Genomic DNA, 15,666 nt, shown 5'->3' with positions numbered 1-15,666 from the left:
GACCTCAGCTGGATTGTGCCGCAGTTTCTGAATCTCGATTTTCAAATCACGATATTTAGTTAGCCTCTACCAACGGAAGGTATCATCAAATTCCAAAACAACAAAGACACTGTTGCTGTGGCTCTATTGACTCTCTTACCCATGTCCTCCTAGAGTGCCAAATAAATGCAGATGCGCGTCTCAGATTAATCCACCCTTTATTAGTGGCGAGGAAAATTTCTAACCCTACTGTTGCCTTACGTTTTCTTCTTGGAGATTACAATGCTCATACAACACGTATGGTAGCTCTATACCTGACAACCATTTTAAAGTGCTAACTTATTCCTATTTTATTACTTTTAACTTTGTTGTTTTTTTAAAATATATTATACCAGCACACTAAACCAAACTGGTTCATTATTATTTGGCACAGAATCAAATCTTTTAAACATCAAATATGATACATAAAACAAATGTAGAACTTCTTATAAAAGATAGGTATCTTCTCCAATCTAACTGACACACACTGTCTAATATTTAGGCATGGTAGGATACCTGTTGTATTATTTTGCTTTTAACTTGCTAAACAGATCCATTTATATTGTAATTTTATATTAGATTGTATTTTTACATTGCTGTGTAGGGGTATTTACTGTCATTTGCTCTGGCTATTTCTTTAAAAAAAAATCTGAAGTGATCTGAATCCCTTGAAGTCAACCATCAAGTTATGTGGACTATTTTCTTGCTATTGAACTATATTTGAGACTGCAGAATGTGTCTGTGTAAATCTTGATCTATCTATGCCTTTTAAAGGTTAATAAAGATAAAGATAAAGATATTTAGTTACCTTCCCATGTGCTTTTTCACTGACCCTGCTGTCCCCCAAACATTGCTATGTCGACGATGATCACTTTCTTGTCCTCCACCACTATGATGTATGGTGTATTATGTGCCAACAATTTGCCCGTTTAGATTCAAAAGTCCCACAAGATCTTAACTGTCTCGTTTAAGATTACTATTATTATGTTTGATGTCACAGCTGCCAGTTCTTTAGCTGGTTGTTGGCCTTTCATTACAATTCAGGCCCCACCCAGAGGCTTAGGAAGTTGATAGTGACACAAAATACAATAACTACAACAATTAACAATTAAAATCAATAATCCATCATTATCCTATCTTAAAAACTAGAAGGCTACCACCTTTTGGCCTCCCCCTCTATTTCAGCTCTATTTTAGCTGCGTCAGCTTCTTGGATTATAGGTCTTTACTGAATTGTTCAAGTTTCTTTGGTCTGCTATCTGGTCTGATGTGCGGAATTTAGTCACCATCTGGAACTTGTATGTATTGATTTTAAAGTTATTAAGATATTTATGATTTATTGGGTAATTCCTTTTTATCAAATCTGTATTATCGAACTGAATGGAGAGTTTGCATTTGTCATGTTGGAAACCGCCCCGAGCCTGGAAGGGAAGGGGCAGTATAAAATTCAAATCAAATGAATAAAATATGGCAGCTAAAACTGATCACAGTGGAAAGGGCATACTGCTGTTATCCTGTGTAAAGGACAGGAGGGGGGGGGCGTGAAAGGGAGGCCATTGGATGTCAAACTATTGCTGCCTCAACCATAGGTCAGTTACTTTTCATACTGGTTCCAGTAGTCAACAAAAAGAAGAAGAAGAAAAGTTTGGATTTATATCCCCCCTTTCTCTCCAGGAGACTCAAAGGGGCTTACAATCTCCTTGCCCTTCCCCCCTCACAACAAAAACCCTGTGAGGTAGGCGGGGCTGAGAGAGCTCCGAGAAGCTGTGACTAGCCCAAGGTCACCCAGCTGGCGTGTGTGGGAGTGCACAGGCTAATCTGAATTCCCCAGATAAGCCTCCACAGCTCAGGCAGCAGAGCGGGGAATCAAACCCGGTTCCTCCAGATTAGATACAGGAGCTCTTAACCTCCTACGCCACTGAAATTGGGGAAAGCGAAGCTAAGGTTAGAGGTCAGCTGTTCAGCGCAGTGACGACAACCGGGGTAAGTCCTGTATTTATCGATATAACATTTCTCCTAGATCATCTACAGCGTCACAAAAACGGCAAAGGCGCTAAAATCCGATTTTGGAGTAGCCATAATCAGAAAAAAAAACTGTCATCATAATATGACATTCTGAAAGCTGAAAAAAATGAGCCTGTCTCCTAAGTTTCTGGGCCAGCTTGTAGAGCCTAAGAAAAAATTGTCCCGGCCTAATCTAAGCCAGGAAACGTTTAAAAACGACTCATGTTTTTATGCGGCAGCTACCATGTTTACAGTTCAGGCAAGGAGCTCCATAAAGTGTGAGCGGAGATCGGCTGTGCGGTTACAGTCATATTCCCCAGCATATGGCAACCAAATATGCAAATCGTTATGTCCAAACGAGCCGAGATTTTACCCTTGATAAGAGCCGACGTCATCGTTCAGCCAGTCTTCAAAGGCTTTGTCCGAAGAGGCCCCAGCGTTCTGGGGCGGTCCAGCAGAACTTCTGCAACACAGAATTAAGAACCGTGTTGAAATAAAGCGTAAGGGGGGGAAAATGAAAGCCTAAATCAGCTCCCTCTTCGCGCCCTCCTAAAATCACTGCGTAACTGCACTGATCACAGAGAGGACCCCTCAATACAAAGATGCCACCATAGGTGTCAAACTCAGGCCTTCATGGACTACGATTCCCATCAGCCCATGCCAGCAGGGCCAATTGGCCATGCTAGAAGGGCTCTGGGAATGGTAGTCCATGAAGATCTGGAGGGCCTGAGTTTGACCCCTATGTGCTAGACCCTTCCCCTTAGTTCCACACTCTGTCTCAGAAGATGTTAATATAGTCTGTAGGGGTGCGCCAGCGAACCCAGCAGAGCCTCAGAAAGTGCACAGGAATGCCTGCGCCATCTGTCCCCTCCTGGGCGCACACGCACACCCATCACAAGACCCCTCTGACTCACGGGTCACAAGATGCCCCAGACAAAGGGTCACAAGACCCCAGGTGCGGATTCGACCCAGACAGGAACGCTTCCTCCTGCACGTACGCAGCCCCAATGAGTCATGAATTGTGCAACCCACTCTCCCGCCTTCCCAAACCCTTAATAAAAGGTGCCAGGGACCCCAGCTCGGCAGATTAGCCAGATCCACGGATCACGCTAGATCGCCGCTGGCTTCTCTCCACCGGATCCTGATATTGCTGCGTCTCGTCTCTTCATTGCGTCGTCCGTAACGACTTCAACGGTCAGCTGAGGTGCAGTGGCTGACACAACGGTAGCCTTTCCACATTAGGACACAGTCCCAAATGGAAATCAGAATTCATCATTCATTTTTACTCACTGCCTTTGCCAAAACCATTATTTTGTGCATTACTGAACCTGGCACTTTGACGCAAGAGCGTTCACAGTTCACCGAACAACAAATCAGAACGTCCGAATGCCAAAACGTTTACATGATGTCATCTGAGCGCCCTCATCTCTGCTCTGCTTCCTTGACTGCTGCTTGCAAGGGCGGGTAAAGTCTTGAGAGCCATAAAAGGAGGATGACGCAGCAGTGCTGAGGTTTTCAGCAGCAGCCATGTGTCCCCTCTTACATCTGCCCCTTCCTGCTGTCAAATAACTACTTTCTGAAAAAAACAAAACAGAGCGTTCCAGTACAAAACAAAAGAACTCCTACCGGTGAGCTGAGGACAGAGGAACTTTGGGCTGAGGTGGAGTCCAGTCTCTGGCAGAAGATGTTTCGACGGACCATTCTTTACCCTCAGCCAATGTAGCTACCTAAAAAGAAACGACAGTTGCCAGGAGAGTTAAAGTGCCGCATTACATCTGGAGCTTGAAACTATTTACCATAAAGAGAGAACACAATTACACAGAAGACTTCTAATGGCTGCACAAGAGGCTGCTTGAAGCCCTCGCCCCTGGAGCTGGCATGAAAACCCTTCACAAAGAGTGCCATAGGTCTCTTCCACACATGCAGAATAGTGCACTTTCAATCCACTTTCGGTGCACTTTGCAGCTGGATTTTGCTGGGAGGAATAGCAAAACCCACCTGCGAACAATTGTGAAAGTGGATTGAAAGTGCGTTATTCTGCATGTGCGGAAGGGGCCTGAGACCAAGGAACAGAGATGGTAGATAGTCACCAACAGGCATCCTAAGGAAATTCTCCTGCCGCATGTAATTAAGAACATAAGAACATAAGAACTAGCCTGCTGGATCAGACCAGAGTCCATCTAGTCCAGCACTCTGCTACTCGCAGTGGCCCACCAGGTGCCTAATTTATGAAGTTTGCTACAAGAGGTTGTAATGGACTTTTTGCAAAAAAACAGACAAATCTGCAAAGGCGAACTCTAAAATCACCAAATCATAGAGCTGAAACAGGCCAGACAGGCCATCTAGTCCAACCTGTAACAAACTGAGTCCAGACAACAAGAATCTCCATAAAAGAAAGGGATCTTTATTGCAAAGCTTAGGTTCGTCCAAGGTCTTGTAGCCAATGAAGCAAAAATCACAGATAGAACTTCAAGAGAACTTCGGCCCAGCCCCTGCAGACTCATTCTCACGCCAGGCTAGGCCAGTCTGGGAAAGGCACCAAAAGAGAGGCAAGCGAGATAGCAGTAGAACAGTAGAATAAACAATGCACACTAGCAGGTGTCAACAGTAACGGTACACATTCCAATTCCCTCCTCACACAACCCTAGAGACTAGGACCGTGGTGGCGAACCTTTGGTACTCCAGATGTTATGGACTACAATTCCCATCAACCCCACAGGGGCTGATGGGAATTGTAGTCCATAACATCTGAAGTGCCAAAGGTTGTCCACCACTGGACTAGGACATGGAGTAATGGATTCAAGGTGCAGGAAAAGAGATTCCACCTAAACATTGGGAAGAACTTTCTGACTGTCAGGGCTGTTCGACCGTGGAATGCACAACCTCAAAGAGTAGTGGAGTCTCCTTCTTTGGAGGTTTTTAAAGAGAGGCTGGATGGCCATCTGTCAGGAGTGCTTTGATGGTGTGTTCCTCCATGGCAGGGGGTTGGACTAGATGGCCCTTGGGGTATCTTCCAACTCTATAGTTCTAACCAGTTACTATGGAGAGCCAAAAATAGGGCTCAGAATATGATGTGGTCTCCTAGCACTTGCATTCAGAGGTTGACTGCTCTGGCCATGGAGGTTCTCTTTTGTCACCATGGCTAGTAGCCTCTGATAGACCTATCTTTTATGCACCTGTCTAACCCTCTTTTAAAGCTTCCTCCACCCGCAGCTATTGCTACATCCTCTGACGGCGAATTCCACATAGGATAATTTCTGTATTCTAATCTCAGCACCTCTTAGCCTCAGATGTTACAGGAACAGCGCCAGAAAAGCTTTGCTTTTGTACTCAAAGATCTTTATCATCCAGAGGTGCACGAAGCAGCCGTGTCTATAAATCAGTTTCGGGTCTAGAAATTATCCAGTGCCAGGAAAGTTGAAACGATTGCTTAAACAGTTACCTTATCTCTGAAGAGCGCAGCGGCTTTACTATTGTACTTCTCCTGCAACGACCAGCACGGATCATAATCTTCCTGAGTCTCTAAAAACTCCCGGAATTTGCCGTTCCCGCCAGCCTTCATTTTCTCCAGTTCGATGTCCTTTGTTTGTCCATCGCCATTGACTGGTAGCACAAAGCTGGGGACCGTATGGAAACCTTCTGTTATTTCTATGGAAGTCACCGTACTGTCTCCTTTAATCCTGATGATGGCAAGGAATCTGAACATGGGGGGCATCGAATAAAGAAATTTTAAGAAGATGCTCTACGGAAAGGGAATGGCATGGTACAAAAACCATTCGAACTCCTCTGCTCTTAAAAGTAATGGGGCTGGTTGCCACGGATCTGTCCTGCTAATGACACGTGGCATTTTACCATCTTTGCCAGGCAAAAATAATTGGTATCCTGTCTGTGCCAAACCTACTTAGCCGCAGTGATCCATGCAACGGTCACCTCCGGGCTGGATTACTGCAACTTGCTTTATGTGTGGCTATCCTTGGGCTTGCTCCAGAAAGTTCAGTTGGTTCAAAATGCCACAGTGAGGGTTCTTCCTGGAGCCACGGGGTGGAAACGTCCAACTTGTGCTCCACCAGCTGCACTATACCAGGCCAAGTTCGAGGTTTTAGTACAAAATCCTAAACCATCTTGGGTCAATGTACTTATGAGACCGTTTCTCCCCTTATGTCCCCCAAAGGATGCACCATTCATCAAGAGAGAACTTACATATTGTCCCTGGCCAGAAAGATGTCTGGCTAGCCTTAACTTGACTGCTGCTGTGTTAATTTCACTTTGCTCTCTGAATACCAGGGTGCACCCATTGAAAATGCTGAGGGGAAGAATTAGGACTAATAAAAGGAAACACCTCTTCACGCAATGTGTGACTGGTGTCTGGAATAGGCTGCCACAGGAGGTGGTGATGGCCACTAACCTGGATAGCTTTAAAAGGGGCATGGACAGATTTATGGAGGAGAAGTCGATTTATGGCTACCAATCTTGATCCTCCTTGATCTGAGATTGCAAATGCCTTAGCAGACCAGGTGCTCAGGAGCAGCAGCATCAGCAGGCCCTTGCTTTCACATCCTGCATGTGAGCTCCCAAAGGCACCTGGTGGGCCACTGCGAGTAGCAGAGAGCTAGACTAGATGGACTCTGGTCTGATCCAGCTGGCTTGTTCTTATGTTCTTAATAGAACCTGCTGACATAAGAGAACAGCTTTAGGTCTTTGTAAGTTTACTCTTCCTTTTATTTGTATATCACTTATGTTTTTGTATATGGAGAATGGGGTCTGGGTTTGATTGATGAGATATATTGACTGAATATTTTTATTTTTACAGAAGAAGAGCCTGCATTTGAAATATTTTATTTCAGGCTATCGACATAATCTAGTAGTGTTTTCATGGGAGAGCATTTAAAAAAATTATAGTTAAAAATTTTACAGTTAAAACATGTTATAATGTTATTTATTTATGTTGTGGTATTATACTTATTTTCGCAGATTGGCTTGACAAAGAATACGAAATAAAACCAAATCTGGAGGTTTTATAGTCTCTAAGCCTTTAAAAAGCCTCTATACAAACTTTTTATTTCTTTACCTGTTGGATTAAAATATCCCTGGATGCATCGTTAGAAGACGTGAAGATTGGGGCTGTCACAATTACAAATCAATTGTCTCAATTGGGAGCAGCAGTGGCGTAGGAGGTTAAGAGCTCGTGTATCTAATCTGGAGGAACCAGGTTTGATTCCCCGCTCTGCCGCCTCAGCTGTGGAGGCTTATCTGGGGAATTCAGATTAGCCTGTACACTCCCACACACGCCAGCTGGGTGACCTTGGGCTAGTCACAGCTTCTCGGAGCTTTCTCAGGCCCGCTTACCTCACAGGGTGTTTGTTGTGAGGGGGGAAGGGCAAAGAGATTGTAAGCCCCTTTGAGTCTCCTGCAGGAGAGAAAGGGGGGATATAAATCCAAACTCTTCCTCTTCTTCAATTGTAAACCTCCGTGCAAGAGAGGAGCCCCAGCTAGCAGCTCCCATACGAGGGCTGCAGGCTGGGGCACCCCTCGTTTCAACGGAGGCTGCCTGGCTGGATGAGAAAGAGGGGAGATCTCCTCTTGCCAGCCAGGCAACCTCCATGCAAGAAAGCCATGCCTTGAGCCCTTGCGTGATAGAAGGCATTATCGGAAATTAGGATCAGCAGGTTCTCCTACCAGTTCCGAGAGGTTACTAACTATTTATTATTATTGCGAGGTTGCCTAATTGGGTCCAGCTTTTTTCCATCTCCGCCCTAGCCTCCCCGAGAGAACATCCCCTGCACCTTCCTGAGCAGAAGGTTCCATATAGCAATTGCGATTGATAATGTAACTCCCTGAACTGGGTTAATCCCTTTCAGGTACTGCAATTCATTGATTCTCAGCCTTTCGTACCTTTCATCTCACCAGTCTCTATCAAAGAACCTGTGTGTTTCACCATTGCTGTGTTCAGATTTGTGAGTTGGGGCATTTTCTATAATGTGATGATGATTTAGAAATGACCTGAATTGCAAAAAGAATTTTTTGGGAATTAGGGATGGGAATTTGGCTGCTGGGGGGGCATCAACTCAGGTTGCCTTGGGGCTCAGGTTGGCCCCTAGGTCGCCTCTGCCCCTTTGCTACGGGGCTGGGCAGGGGAACCTGTTACTAAAATCTTTGGATCCCACCACTGGGCGTATCCAAATCCAATAAACTAAACTAACTAAGATGCATTTTCCACCCTCGCCTTATACGCGAGTCAATAAGTTTCCCCAGGTTTTGGTGGTAAATTTAGGTGCCTCGGCTTATACACGGGTCAGCTTATACACAAGTATATACGGTAATTGTAATAGAAAGTAGACATTTTACCGCCATCGATGGAATTACAGATGTAGCGTACGGTTTTTACTTTCACATTCTATTGGCTTTATTGCATAAACTTGATGTGTATATGATCAGTTGGAAATCACCCCGAGACCAAAAAGGAGGGGAGGTATTAAAAAATTAATTAACTAACAAATTAACAAAACAGCAAACAAAACAGTCCGCCATCGCCACCTATCAGTGACTCACCTGAGGTGAACGCCCAAGCCTCGGTGTTTTCCGGAGCATTCCAGACAGATCCAGATTCCATAGGTCACACTGACCCACTGAGGGTTAAACGCACCACACTCAAAACAAACCTGCAATCAGAGAGGGGGAGAAATAAGCTCTGCTCAGCTTTCCGCAATCAGTTCCACCAGAGGTCACAGTAATGCTCCAACAATAACCCCAAAATGAGGAAATATGTTAAAATCACCGATTAATTCGTCTGAAGAAAACATCATTAGGAATTCAAGGCAGGGAAAAACGTAGAGCATCTCAATTTTAATCCGCACAAGTTATAATGCAAAATCTGTCATTTTCATGAATGTCCACTGAAGCATCAAGGACAAAAAATTCTAAATGTGGTACGTTTGTATAAATTTCTCCCTTATAGGCTCAGGTTGTTATTAAAGCTACACTCAAGAAACGCAAATCATGTCAAAAGTATTGCAGGGAAAAGAACAAAGCAGGAAAGTCTGAGATGTAGAAGGCGGAGAAAAAGGAAGTAGGAGGAAGAGGAGGATGAGGAAGGACGAGGAGGAAGAGGAAGAAGAAGAAAAGTTTGGATTTATATCCCCCCTTTCTCTCCTGCAGGAGACTCAAAGGGGCTTACAATCTCCTTGCCCTTCCCCCCTCACAACAAACACCCTGTGAGATGGGTGGGGTTGAGAGAGCTCCAAGAAGCTGTGACTAGCCCAAGGTCACCCAGCTGGCGTGTGTGGGAGTGCACAGGCTAATCTGAATTCCCCAGATAAGCCTCAACAGCTCAGGGGGCAGAGCTGGGAATCAAACCTGGGTTTCCCTCCAGATTAGATACATCGAAGGCTCTTAACCTCCTACGCTTATTTCCAGATAGAATCTGCTCTTCAGGGATAAAATTAGATCTGAATTCTATCAGTTTCTGTCAGCATGGCCACTGGCTGCTGGAAGATGTGAAACTGGTCTCGAACATCTGGAGAGCCGGTGAGGTTTCCCTGCCTCTAGCGAGGAGGAAGGAGAGAGGAAGAGAGTAAGGAAGAGAGGGAGGGAAGGAGAAGGAAGAAGAAAAGAAGAAGTAGAAGGAGGAGGAAGAGAAGAAGAAAAAGAAAAAAGAAGAAGAGGATGAGGAGGAGTTTGGATTTATATTCCACCTTTCTCTCCTGTAAGGAGACTCAAGGGGTGAAAGCCACCACAAGCTCCTTTTCCCTCTCCTCTCTCCCTGGGCAGGGTGGACATCTCTGTGCAGAGGCAGGTGGGGCTGAGAGAAGTTCCTGAAGAATCTGTGAGCTCAGCCCAAGATCACCCAGCAAGGGAATGTCACGAGTCTGGAGTGTTCTGGTATGTGGGGCCGCTACAGCAGGTCGCATGAAGCCGTGGGGGAGTCCCGGGCACAGTTTCCCCTCGCTCCACCCCTGGGATCGTTCCTTGCTATCTGAACATCATCCCTTTTGCACACAGAACTGCTTGCAAAGCAGATTCCAGAAGTTACCAAGGTATAAAATATAATGATGTGCCAGTTGCACAAAATATAGCGTAGAAGCGGATGTCCCTGTGATACACATTCTATGCAAGCAAAAAAAAAAAACAACCACCCTGCCTTGATGCCCGCACTGAGCTTTGTTATGAAGGCCGGTCTTGAGAAAGGGTGAACGTTACCAATCTGTACGGTGACCTTTCTCCAGCTCTGCCGACACGACAAGCACATACAGGCAGCTACCTAATTGCAGCCGAACATGACTCACTGCCGTTTAATTGTCTGCCTCTAAGAAGATACGCCAAATGGCTCGCTTACATTATTCTCTTCTTGCACTCGCACTTCTTTCAGGACCTTCCTTGTTCTTGGGCTCGCCATGATTCTGCAACGGGAACGAAAAAGAATAAAGAGACGGGGTATTAAAGGACATCACGGTCCAGAGCTGCGACCAACTATAAACCCTGCATTGGAAGCTCGGAGGCAACATCAGGAATGCAGGCTCCATCTCCGGCCCTTGGCCTCTTCTTGGCATCTGCTATGGCAGAGGTCTGCAACCTGCGGCTCTCCAGATGTTCATGGACTACAAATCCCATCAGCCCCTGCCAGCCATGGCCAATTGGTGCCAAGCGCTGGGATACATGTAATATCTAAATCCAGTGTCCTGATAACAGAAGAAAATATTTTTCAGGTTTCGTGAGGTAAAATCAAATAAATTACCTCACAATCATGGCTGATGTAGTAGTCTCCTAAGTCTCCTTATAGGAGAGAAAGGTGGGGTATAAATCCAAATTCTTATTCTTCTTAAGCAGGAAAGAAGCTTATCACTACAGATTAAACTGGACGCACATGGAAATAGCCATCATAGTAAGAGAATACAGATCTAAGAACATTAAAGGAAAACTGAAGTCTAACTGAGTTGCATCATATGCAAGTAACCTTCATCTCTGGGCAAAGCCTTTGAACCAGGACAAGGGGAAGGATTACCTTTTAACACTTCTGTTGATTTAGATCAGGGGTAGGGAACCTGCGGCTCAAGAGCCGCATGCGGCTCTTCTGCCCTTGCACTGTGGCTCCACGAGCCGAGCCACTGGCCCTGCAAGGCGGGCGCACCAACTGCCCACGGTCGGCTGGGCCATGCCGCGGGCTTCCCCTCTCGCCTGCCCCGTTGGAGCGGGGCGGGCGCTTTCCTGGCGGCCGGCGAGGCCAAACTGCCGGCTTCATCCTTGCCCGCCCTGCAGAGTAAACTCCCTGAGCGGAGTAAAAGGTAAAAAAACCCTATATATATAGTGTTATCTTAATTTTAAATGTCAAAAATTATTTGTGGCTCCAAGTGTTTTCTTTTCCCGTGGAAAATGGGTCCAAATGGCTCTTTGAGGGTTAAAGGTTCCCTACCCCTGATTTAGATGAACCCCCCCCCCCAAACCAGAGTTATAAATCCAACTTTTAATCAATGAAGGTTGGGTGGGTAGCTGGTCATTATAGATGGACAGACATAGGTTTGGAAACATCTGACCGTCTCCTCCGGTTTCCACCAGACAAAAACAAACGAATGTTTAACGCCAACATAATAATCATCAAAATAAAATGTGCCGTTCAGCAATGAAAGCCTCACATTTCTGGGCTGTAAGAACATGAAACGCCCCAGTGCATTTTCTGTTGAATAATAAGAGACTGTTGTCTGATCAACAGGAATGGCATAAATTGCAGCAGATCGTTGGGGCATCAAGGAGCCCAGACAACAGGAGCGATTCCCACCAAGCTGAAGGATTTGCAAACATAAATAGTCAAGGCCAAAAACCGGCAGCTGTTTGGGGACACATATGAGAGCCACGGGCCACGGCTGCTCTGGTGGACGATGCTTCTGTTTAGGGTCTGCAGATCAGCAGGAACCCTTTTACCGGAGGAAAAAGAGTTTGCGTGGAGGGTCAGAATGGGCAGATGATCAATCATGGGAATGTGCCACAGAAATTGAAAGCAAGAGGATTGGCCCCTATGGAGAAAGAGTAAAATAATTCACCCCCTTCTCATAGGACAGTGATGGCGAACCTTTCCGAGACCGAGTGCCCAAATTGCAAGCCAAAACCCACTTATTTGTCGCAAAGTGCCAACACGGCAATTTAATTTGAATACTGAGGTTTCAGTACAGAAAAAACGGTTGGCTCCGAGGCGTGCGTTACTCGGGAGTAAGCTTGATGGCAGTCGGTGGCTTTGCTTTGAAGCAACCGTGCAACATTTCACATGAGTGAATCATGACCCTAGGAGGGTTTACTCAGAAGCAAGCCCCATTGCCAGCAACTGAGCTTACTTCCAGGTAAAGGATCGCGCTTTAGTTCTTTGCATGAAAATCAGTGGGGTTTAACAGCGTTTAACAGGGTTACCTACACTGCTTCCCCAAAACTAGGTCTTAGGTTTAATGATAATAATCAAGCCCAGGCCAGCCAAGATGTGTGTGTGGGGGGGGGGGGACTCTGTTTGCGTGTGCCCACAGAGAGGGCTCTGAGTGCCACACCTCTGGCACCCGTGCCATAGGTTTGCCATCACTGTCATAGGATATGCTTTTCCAGAATTATGCTAGAATGCATTGAGACCAGAGTAAAACACTGTCTGTCAATATATATACCGTATATACTCGCGCATAAGTCGAGTTTCTCAGCCCTTTTTTAAGGTTGAAAAATGCCCCCCTCGACTTATACACGAGTCAGTGATTTGGGGAGGGGGGGCTGCGGCGCCCCCCCCCACACACACACACACACTTACTTTAACAAACGGAGCAGGCTTGAGAAGAAGCCAGCCTGTGTTCCCTTCCAGGCTGAAACAGCCTGCTGAGAACTACATTTCCCAGGAGACCCTGGGAAATGTAGTTCCCACCAACTCGTTTGAAGCTGGAAGGGAACAGAGGCAGGCCCAGAGGTGGGATCCAGCAGGTTCTCACAGGTTCCCGAGAGTAGGTTACTAATTACTTGTGTGTGCCGAGAGGGGGTTACTAATGGGTGATTTTGCCACGTGATTTTTGCCTTCGTTACGCCCCTCCTCTCAGCAGTAGCGCGCAGAACTTGAAGCAGTCCAGCAGGAGGTGCACCGACGTGCGTGGCAGCCTGCGCCTGCGTGCATTCGTTTCCCGCCCAAGGACCGGCGCAGTGGCTGCGTCCTTGCCACAGCCCCGCCCAGGAATGCCCCGCCCCCGGAATGCCCGGCTACGCCCCCGTCATGCCCCGCCCAGCCCCATTGGTGCTACGCCACAGTTTGAATCCCACCACCATGGGAACCTGTTACTAAAATTTTTGGATCCCACCACTTCTCAAGTCTGCTCCTCTTCTCAAGTCTGCTCCGTTTGTTAAAGTAAGTGCGGGGGGGCGCCAAGGGGGGCGCTGAGCAGGGAACCCCCTCTGCCCCAGGGAGAAGGCAGCTGCAGGCAAAGCAAGAGCTCCGCAACTAAGCCGTGACTCCTCCCAGAGCCCTGCATCCAGCACCCAGACAGATGCTTTTCTAGGAAACGGGGTCACCCTCTGCTGTTATCCCCAGTCCCTGACTATTTACAGGTAGATTGCCCTGGAGTATGGTGGTTCCATTCTCTGTTTCTTCTGTTCATCACCACAGAGAGGTTTTGCCTCCCTAAAGTGTGCCTCACTGGGAAAAAAAAAATTCCCTTCCTGGCCACATTATGTCATCTTAGGAGGCAAACGGAGGTATACTGCCTCTGTGAATGGAGGTTTCATCTAATAGCAGTTGATGGACCTACCCCCAAGAAAAGGGTCTAACCCTGTTGCAAGACATCTGAATGGAAAGCATCCACCCCATGTTTTGGGGTGCCTTCTCCCTAGGGCAGAGGGGGAATGGCGTGGCACTTCCATACTCTGTACGCCCGGCTGCTGCGATTTTCCACCCTCGAAGCTTCGCTTGGGTCGGCAGGTTTTCCCAGGTTTTGCGTAGGCCGACTAGGTGCCTCAGCTTATACTCGGGTCGGCTTATACACGAGTATATACGGTACACACTCAGAGAGATGAATATTTATTCCAACGTGCCTTCTACTGAATCAATCAAGACCACTTAGTCCTATAAATGTATTCTGATGGGTGACGGCTCCCTTGGGGCGAGGACGGAGGACTTGGCCAACATCTACTGACTGAGATTAAGTAAAGATGCCAAAAGACAAAGATTTTATTGGTTTATATTTGCTAGCCACCTCCCTTCCTTCCAGAGCTCAAGGTAGCTTGTAAAATCGATAAAGCACATTAAAAAATACAGTCAAACCATTAAAAAAAACCCATCAAATTTTAAAATCACAAGTCAGAACTGCTGGTAAACTTAAACAAGCGAGGTTGTCCCATCATCGGCTGAGACTGGCTTTTGAAAGAATTCCCTTTCGATTGAAACCACCGAGACAAAGATAAACGATTTAATTTGTTGGTTATTATTATTGTGTGTGTTCTTCCACTGGGTTAAGGCTCCTGTGACAAACTGCGCAGGAAAAGTGAGTTTAAAGGTACAAGGAAAATGTTGTTTACAATTTAAAACGGAAAAAGAGACTAAGGGACAGAGAAGAATTCAGATTTATATCCCCCTTTTCTCTCCTGTAAGGAGACTCAAAGGGGTTTACAAACATTTTCCCTTTTGCGTTTTGTTTACAAACTCTTTTCTCCTTCCTCACCCCACAACAGGTACTTTGTGAGATAAGTGGGGCTGAGCAGACAGAGTTCTGAGAGAACTGTGACTGGCCCAAGGTTGCCCACAGCAGGTTTCCGGGACAGTCTTGTATGTCCCCTACCACCCGGCCTCTAGATTCGTCGAAGTGCCAATTTACTAGTGGTCCCCTAGCCCCTCGATGATCACGGCTGGCCTTTACAGCCCTGGCTACCACCTGGTGGAACCACCCCACCACCAGCTATCGAGACCCCTCACCGGGATCTTGGAGAGTTCCACACGGCCTGCAAGACCGAATTGTTCCACCGGGCGTTTGGAGGGGCCAGCCGCTGACGCGCCCCCCCCCCTTTCCCTTTCCCTTATACTCTGGGTTCTCCGCTCCCCTGTTTTATTTTCCAGGGTGGATCTATGAAGTTTATGTTTTTCCGTTGGACGCCAATGTAATGTTATTAATTTGCTGTTTTCATGGGGTTTTATTGTAATTGCTGTTTTATTGTGTTGTTCACCGCTCAGAGCCCTTCGGGGGAGGGGCAGTATATAAAACCAATTATAAATAAAAATAAATAAATAAAAATGTGGAGGAGTGGGGAAGCAAATCTGGCTCGCCAGAGAAGAGTCCACCGCTCATGTGGAGGAGTGAGGAATCATAGAGTCCACCTGCTCTTAACTTCTACACTATTCTGGAAAGCAACCTGATCGGATGGGCCATCCGGCACTCTGATTGGTGTAGCAACCGGATAACAGAGAGGGAAGAGGATATCTTTCTGACAAGGAGAAGTTTGAGAGCTTTTGGGATCTAGATTCCTTTGAGTAAACATCTAATTTCCTCAACTGCTTTAAATTTATCTTCTCTGAGGAGAGTCGTTCAGTCAGAGAGTGTGAATCTGACTGGTTCTACTGGTGTCAGCCTGAGCTGTGTGTGAGAAAGCAAATTATACCTAGAAAGAGAGAACTGGCGGCTTGTTAAGGGGACACAGCTGAGGTAGCTAG

The 15,666-nt window shown here is 46.4% G+C and overlaps 1 protein-coding gene across 3 annotated transcripts in view; it reads right to left on the bottom strand.

Moving 5' to 3' along the window:
* ARFGAP1 (ADP ribosylation factor GTPase activating protein 1) overlaps positions 1 to 15,666 on the bottom strand; it is a 55,565-nt gene that overhangs the window by 27,408 nt on the left and 12,491 nt on the right. For all 3 annotated transcript variants that reach the window (XM_048496734.1, XM_048496732.1, XM_048496733.1), the window contains exons 2-6: positions 10,354 to 10,417; positions 8,571 to 8,680; positions 5,464 to 5,638; positions 3,648 to 3,748; positions 2,395 to 2,484 (exon numbers count right to left, since the gene is read on the bottom strand). In XM_048496734.1, coding sequence (XP_048352691.1) covers positions 2,395 to 2,484; positions 3,648 to 3,748; positions 5,464 to 5,638; positions 8,571 to 8,680; positions 10,354 to 10,413 — 536 coding nt within the window. In that variant the 5' untranslated portion in view covers positions 10,414 to 10,417. The remainder of the gene's footprint in view (positions 1 to 2,394; positions 2,485 to 3,647; positions 3,749 to 5,463; positions 5,639 to 8,570; positions 8,681 to 10,353; positions 10,418 to 15,666) is intronic.

The sequence above is a fragment of the Sphaerodactylus townsendi genome, linkage group LG05 (assembly GCF_021028975.2).
Source record: "Sphaerodactylus townsendi isolate TG3544 linkage group LG05, MPM_Stown_v2.3, whole genome shotgun sequence".
NCBI classification, from domain to species: domain Eukaryota; kingdom Metazoa; phylum Chordata; class Lepidosauria; order Squamata; family Sphaerodactylidae; genus Sphaerodactylus; species Sphaerodactylus townsendi.
The sequence above is the reverse complement of the archived record's forward strand: the minus strand, read 5'-3'. Positions and strand labels throughout refer to the sequence as shown.